At 40.2% G+C, this 7,523-nt stretch overlaps 1 protein-coding gene across 3 annotated transcripts in view; it reads left to right on the forward strand.

The window, feature by feature from the left end:
- The window catches only part of ddr2l (discoidin domain receptor family, member 2, like), a 57,337-nt gene extending 52,068 nt beyond the window's left edge, over positions 1 to 5,269 (forward strand). For 2 of the 3 annotated variants that reach the window (XM_083645042.1, XM_083645043.1), the window contains exons 18-19: positions 1 to 29; positions 429 to 5,269. The exon at positions 1 to 29 is cut by the window's left edge and continues 121 nt beyond it. In XM_083645042.1, the coding sequence (XP_083501168.1) occupies positions 1 to 29; positions 429 to 563 (164 nt within the window). In that variant the 3' untranslated portion in view covers positions 564 to 5,269. The remainder of the gene's footprint in view (positions 30 to 428) is intronic. The other variant, XR_014553120.1, reaches the window with a different exon arrangement.
- Positions 5,270 to 7,523: the final 2,254 nt, after the last annotated feature.

The following is a 7,523-nucleotide window of genomic DNA, read 5'->3' on the forward strand; positions in this document are numbered from 1 at the left end:
GCGAGTTCTTCAGGAACCAGGGCAGACAGGTGAGATGAACCAAACGCACCCAAACACACTAGAACCAGGGCAGACAAGTGAGAATCAACCAAACACACCCAAACACACAGGGACCAGGGCAGGCAGGTGAGATGAACCAAACACACCCAAACACACAGGGACCAGGGCAGACAGGTGAGATGAACCAAACACACCCAAACACACAGGGACCAGGGCAGACAGGTGAGATGAAACAAACACACCTAAACACACAGGGACCAGGGCAGACAGGTGAGATGAAGCAAACACACTCTTGACTTGAAATGACTATATATAGAGTATATACTATGTACTGTATATAACTGTACAGGATGGACGAGCTACTTGCATGCGGATTGACACGTTTTTGTATTGTGCTGTATTGAATTTTGCCTTTCTTTCCACCGCAGATCTTCCTGTACACGCCCCCACTCTGTCCCCCCTCTCTCTTCGAGCTGATGATGCGTTGTTGGGGTCGCGACAACGCCGACCGGCCCACCTTCGAGGGGCTGTACCAAGCGCTGCGCCCGCACGTCAACCAGTGAGCCCAGGCCTCTGGGACGTCCCGCGGGGGTGTTCCACCTCTGGACTCCTGTCAGGTGACGGACTGAGGTGGGCCGACCGAGGATGGGATTGCGTTGCGGCAGCAGCCAGACGCTCTCAGAGGGAAGGAGGGTTGGGTTTGGGGCACCGTGATGTCGGCACGTCATCGGCATCAGCCGATAAAGCCTTTCAAATGAAATATCGGCATCGGAAACCGAAACAAACATTTCTGCGGATGTGACAGGCTGATAAAATTACACTTTAGGCCCACATGTTCAATGCTTGAGTAAATACTCAACACCACGTCCCCGTCGTGGGTTTGGGGTTAACTTTGTATTTATGTCTGCATCTGCCAGCGGGCCGTCACCATAAGAGTAGGCATAATAACGTGTTAATTCCACTACAGGAGAGACTTGATGTTCTCTGAAATTAGCTGGAGGGGAAAATGTGCACATATATCAGCATCGGCAATCGGTTGGAAAATATCGGCATAGCGGATATCTGTAAAAAAAAAAAAGAAAAAAAAAATCCAATATGGTGCATTCTTAGTTGGTTTGTTTTACAATGACAGCAACAGGATCTTCTGACAGACAAGATGGAGATGGAGGAAGGAGAAACGGCTGAGAAACATTTTGGAATTGGGAGATGCAAACAGTTCAGTCCTTCATCCATCCATCCGTCCATCATCTGAGTGCTGGTTTGTTCCACACCTTCTCCTCTGGACTCCAATGTCTTCTAAGACCTTTGTGTCTTTTGACATAATCTTCTTGTCTTTTCTCCTGGCACCGAAGCTGCCGGCTGCACAGCTTATCTCCTTCTTGTTCGGCCCTTCAGGATGCCAACAACTGGACAGATGCTATGGGTTTTGTCTCTCCTATCTATCCCTGTGGTTTTTATTATTATTATTATTAATAATATTGTTATTATTGTTATTGTTATTGTTATTGTAAAGCACTGTGTCTGTCTGTGTTTCAGTTATTCATGTTCGTATATTAACCCACACTGGAGCTAGGGCTAGGGTAAAACTGTAGTGTATGATTTCTTTATTTTATATATTTTTTGTTTTTAATTCTATTTTGTTTGATTTGTCTTGGTTTATCTTATTTGACTTCTTTGGTGGTTTTTATGGATACGAAACTTGCTCAGCTGAGATTCTCATCACGGCGCCAAAAGGCTGCATTTAAACCTGTGTGTGTGGCTCACAGTCAGTCGGTGATTTGAACTGTGGGTCATTTGGTAAAGGTTTGTGGTAGCCTACATTGAAGCAAAAAAAAAAAAAAAATTACTAAAGAGAAATTGGAACGTTAATGTTAAACAATTGGTTATGATTACAACATATTGCAAAATTCACCTTAGCTAACTGAATTGTGGCTAATTTGGAAAAGACATGTCATTAACATGGGCCATGTGGTGGATGCTTTTCAACCAAACACCTGACCATAAGTGCACACATGTTTAGATGGTGGCACCAGGCCTGGCAGTGTTGAGAGAATACACACAGTTTTTTGCAGCAGGGACCTGTTGGCTTTTTTAGTTGTGTAATCACAAGGGACGAGGTACAGATACGCTGAATCTCAACGTTTGTGAACCAAAAATATGTTCCATATCAACATTTCTAGATACGTGTATAATATATCAACCTTATAGAGTCTGCTGTAGAAATGGAATGGTGGCAAGTAAAGGTGTTGTGGTCGGGTTGTTGGAGGCCACGGTTTGCGTCCCGGCGTGTTCAAGGTCTACATTTAAACTGTAAGTCGTATTTAACGATTTTCTTATTTAACCCAAACCCAAACCATAACCCTAACCTTAACCAAGTTGTTTTATTCGTGTAAAGTTTTCAAATGAACTGACATTTTCAAATTAACCAACATTTTTGTAATTTACGTTGGAAACACTTCTGTCTGTGGTTGGAATGTTGATATTTTAATCAACGTACGTGTTTCAGCAAGTTGCCTTCATCAGCGTTGTGATGAACAAAGCGGACGTGACATTTAAATACACAGGTGTAGGCAATCATCAGGTACATAGAAAATGAACAATATTAGGAAAGAAATAGAAAAATATATATGTTTAAAATAGTTATATCAATCAAATATTACATCATTTATAAATATCCAGCTTTGTCATAGAAAACATTATTACATAGTAAGGAAAAAATTACATAGTAGAAAAAAATAGAGCATACTCTACTATGAATAATAATTATAAAAAAAAAAAACAGAATTATCCAGACAGGTGAAATGTAAGTTTTCGTTGACCCTGCACCTAAGATCAGTTTTGTATGGAGTTGTGCATTTGGCGACTCTGGAAATGTTGATTTGCAACATATCTTTGGTTCAGAAACGTTGATATTGAACATATCCGTGGTTCGCAGAAATGTAAAAATGCCAACATTTTATTCTGGTGACTGAGTTGATATGTAAAAATAGTAAAGCACATTTTCCTTCTTTGACATTTCATATTTTTTTCTGTTAAATTCTCAGTTGATGTCAGTGCGCAGTATGTGTGTTTGGAATGCAAACTGACACGTGCCGCCATTTTATGTTCCTCCCAGTCTAACATCACATTCATAAGTGGGAGGAAGACCAAATATCTACATTTTAGTGCATTTTCCAACATTTTGGTTATTGTCGTTACAGTAATCTTTTGTTATCTGTACTGTATCTTAACACTTCTAAGTGTGTGTGTGTGTGTGTGTGTGTGTGTGTGTGTGTGTGTGTGTGTGTGTGTGTGTGTGTGTGTGTGTGTGTGTGTGTGTGTGTGTGTGTGTGTGTGTGTGTGTGTGTGTGTAAAGAATGGGTGTTTTTGACATTCCTTTGAGCACTGGGAGCCAGTTGGGAGTGTAGTGGTTAATCTGAGTTGTGCCAAACTGTACAATCATCAAACGTGGAGCTAACGTTACATCCTGCTAAACAAATTTGACTTAATCCAAGATTGTGAAATGCTTCTATGTGCAAAAACTGAAACACAGAGTCAGGGCCCATATTCACAAAACATGTAAGGCTAAAAGTAGCTCCTAACTTGCTGGTTTAGGACACACTTTTATATATATTTTATTTTCAATAGAAATGTTTACAATATACAAACAAAACAAACGAACAAGCTCAGACACATGAAAGGAAAAAGAAAGAAAGAAAAGAAACGTATATCGACAATAATGTCCATATAGGGTGCTTATGTGCTTGTAAAAAATGATGTGCGTGGGGTCCCACTCAAGGGTTCCAAGAGGAACCAACTGGGCAAGTCACCCACGGCCCCCAACCTCGTCGAGGTAGGCCAGAAACGGGTCCCAAATAGTTAGAAACGTATTAAGTTGTTAAGTTACCTGAGCCTGACAATTAACTGCACAACACTTTACTAGTTTACTAGTCACCATCTTCCCCAATGGAAAAACAAAGGCAATTTTTTTTTTACTTTTTCATTGAAAAACACCAGCAGTTTCCTTTCTGGTAATGACTACTTCCTGTTAATTTTTGCATTTCACAATGTTGCGTTTATGTGCTATTTGTAACTATAGCTCCATATGTGAGGGAGGGGAAAAGGAGGGTTGTTTTTAAATGGGGGAATAAAAAAAAGTAAGAGAAGAAAGAAACCACTAAACTCAATCTCCCAGAGTCCTTTGCTACAGTGAGCCTGTGTACTTGTGGTTTCATTAGAGAGACAGAGAGAGATATCAGTCTGATATGTACAGTATAAGTGATCTATATCTCAGTGTGTGAATGCAGATTTAACTGTTATTGATAATTGATTATCTTTCAGAATTTATAGCTATTTCTCTGATCATTTCTATTCTTGGATGTCATATTTGGGGGTTTTTTTAACAGGAATTCAGACATTTTGAACACCAGACTCCCATTCGTTTCTAATGGAGAAGTGCTGTTTTCCTGCTATTGACTGTTGCTTCTCTCCATGCGGTGTGAGCATCTGTCTGGTCTCGATCTCATCAGAGACAGACACCCCATTTACACCTGGTTTTTCAATGTGACCTGTATCTCTGGATACGTTTCTGGATGTTATCTGGATAAGGAAAAATGCATGTGTAAATGCATCATGATCAGGATGTGATCAGATCTTCCTGAGGTAGTCCTGGAGGTAGTTCCTACGTAGGTATCTGGAGGTAGTCTGGCTCACATTGTGTTCAGATCTCTTTCACAACATTTACACCTGGTGTAAATGACTTATCTGGCAACCTGATGTCCAAAAAATTGTAAAATAGCAACGTTTTGGACCAACGTTGCTATGTTACAATTTCGGCTCCAAAATTGTAAAATGGTAAAGTTTTCCCCCCCAGGGGTCTCTGACCCCACGGACCCCTCTAACCTCTCCCCAGACCCTAACCCTAAACCTCTCCCACCCCTCAACCTATTGATTTTTTTTAACCATTTTACAATTTTGGAGCTGAAATTGTAACCTAGCAACATAGCATGTAACATAGCATAGTTGGTCCAAAACGCTGCTATTTTACAATTGTTTGGAGACTGTGTTGCATCTGGATACAGGTCACATTTAAAAACCAGTGTACATAAATGAGGTGTGACAGACAGACAGACAGATGTGTCATGTACATAGGCTAGTCAGAGTAGCTGTGTGTATTAATATATTGGGAGCCAGGAACTTTGCGTTCTGTCGTTCCATGTCAGTTTTCTCTCTGTACTTCTCATCTCTTGGTTTGGTTTCTTTTAATAAACGATACAATTTGTCAAGCGGTGCCATCGATCTGTTCTCTTTTTTATGGAGATGGATTATTGTCAAATATTGCTAACATTGTATTCCCTTTTCCATGTACCTGTTTATGTACCATCACTCTCCGTACAGTGAGCTACACTCATCCAGGACGACTGTAGCTCACTGTATACTGTATGGAGAGTGGCAGTAAAGGTATTGTGTATCTTGGTTATGTGTGGGCGATATGGCAAATAGACGAAACTCCCAAAGAGTTGGCGTACAGTATCTCCTTAAATAGGTATGTGTGGATTGGAAAATGTACAGCCAGTGATGTCAGGTGTCCATGTATTGGGACGTCAACAGGGGGCAGCAGAGAGACAGGAACAGAACTTCCACCCCAGAACAGAATTGACAGGTTTGGACTTTTATTGTGTCCCCAAAAGCTAAGAACAAGAGAACCAAGGATGTCCTGGTGTCTGTGTTTTACAGCGTTATTGGCACATCCACTCAATCCCTGTCTGCCATTACTACTACAAAACAAAGCTCTTTTGGATGCAACATTAGATTCAATTCAAGATTCAAAAAACGTCATTGTCTATCACATAATGTTAGAACATTGTGTTTTTGGGACCTATAAAAACATTAAGATTACACCAAGAACACAAACATTTGTATAACAAACAAACAAATCAAAGCAGGTGTGCAAAGTTTAATTAAAAAGGTACAGTCTATTTGGTCTTGTTTAAAAGGTAGTGACAGTCTATTTGGTCTTGTTTAAAAAGTAGTGACAGTCTGTTTGGTCTTGTTTAAAAAGTAGTGACAGTCTGTTTGGTCTTGTTTAAAAGGTAGTGACAGTCTGTTTGGTCTTGTTTAAAAGGGATATTGCAGTGGGGATGAATGAGTTTTTGTGGGTTTATATGTTTTTTTGTGGGTACAACTCGTCTTTCGTTTACTGTCAGTGAAGCAGCTCCTGTGTGTCTGGTAAGTGTGATATAGTTTGTTATTTGTGATTCTGACAATCAACTCCAATCACATGAATCAAAACGCTGTGATTTCTGTTTCAGGGTGGAATTTCTCCTTCCAGAATAAACAATGGGTTATCTGTTCCAGTTTAACAACAGGGTGGTGAGCAGGAATGTTTTTGTTCTCCCTGACTTCTCCTGTAAAACGTTATTGTTAATAAACGGGACGCAATTAATGATTTTGTGTTCATTTAAAAAGGAGACAGTCATCATCTTTCATGGCTGTTAAATCACCACACGCTGTCTGACTGCTCATAATAATGCGAGCTACAGCTACAGTGCATGTCGTCAGCTTTGCTGCCATCACCTGGTAGATCACACATCTTGCACTTCAGACTTTTTTTTATATAAAAAATTATACAGTATATTTACTATATTTAAAATGTATACATTAGGGTACATGATTTTTGTTACAAATACACTATACCATTCAAAAGTTTTGCCCCACCTGACTGAATGTTCTGTGTGCCTCATTCGCTTAAAGCTATTTTGATCTGAAGGCTTGAAATGTTTCTTAGACCAGCGGTTCCAAACTTTTTTCGCCTCATGATGCACTTGAAAATCTCAAAAATGATTGCACGCCACATCTGACCCTAAACTACGGAGGCCAAATAATGCGCACTTTTTATTTTAACGATAAAACGCTGTCCATCAGCACCACACAGAAATCAGAAAGAATAATGGGGAAATTAATTCTCACATAATAACAATAACAATAATAAATATAGCCGCAAGCGGCGATGCGGGGTCCAAGCTTCCGGTGACTTGGGGGGTATATATCAGATAGTGCACATTTATTCAGACTTGGTATGTGCACAAGTAAACAAAGTTTGGTTGAGATCCGGTGATCTGACGGTTTCCAAGCAGTACTAGTAGTAGTAGTAGTAGTAATAGTAGTAGTAGTAGTGTTGGTAGTAGTGGGAGTGGTAGCAGTAGTAGCAGCAGAAGTACTAAGAATAGTAGTAGTAGTAGTAGCAGCGGCAGTAGTAGTGGTGGTTGGCTGTTATAGCGCCACCATCTGGTGGATTGGTGTAATTTTTTCCTCTGAGTAGTGGGTGATGTCTTGAAACTATGTAGAAAGGTGGGTGATGTGGGGCGTATGGTTTCTGAGATCCACACACTTTTAGGGCAGGAAAAGAACAAAAGCAAATACACACAAGTTTAGACATTTATCATTTCAAAACGGTTTCACGTATCCAAAATCCTTTAATAACTTTAGGTCGGGGTAGTCCATAGATAACCCAGAAAAAGTTTCGTGTGATTTGGCCAAACAGT

Source organism: Poromitra crassiceps (genome assembly GCF_964638095.1).
Source record: "Poromitra crassiceps genome assembly, chromosome: 10".
NCBI classification, from domain to species: domain Eukaryota; kingdom Metazoa; phylum Chordata; class Actinopteri; order Beryciformes; family Melamphaidae; genus Poromitra; species Poromitra crassiceps.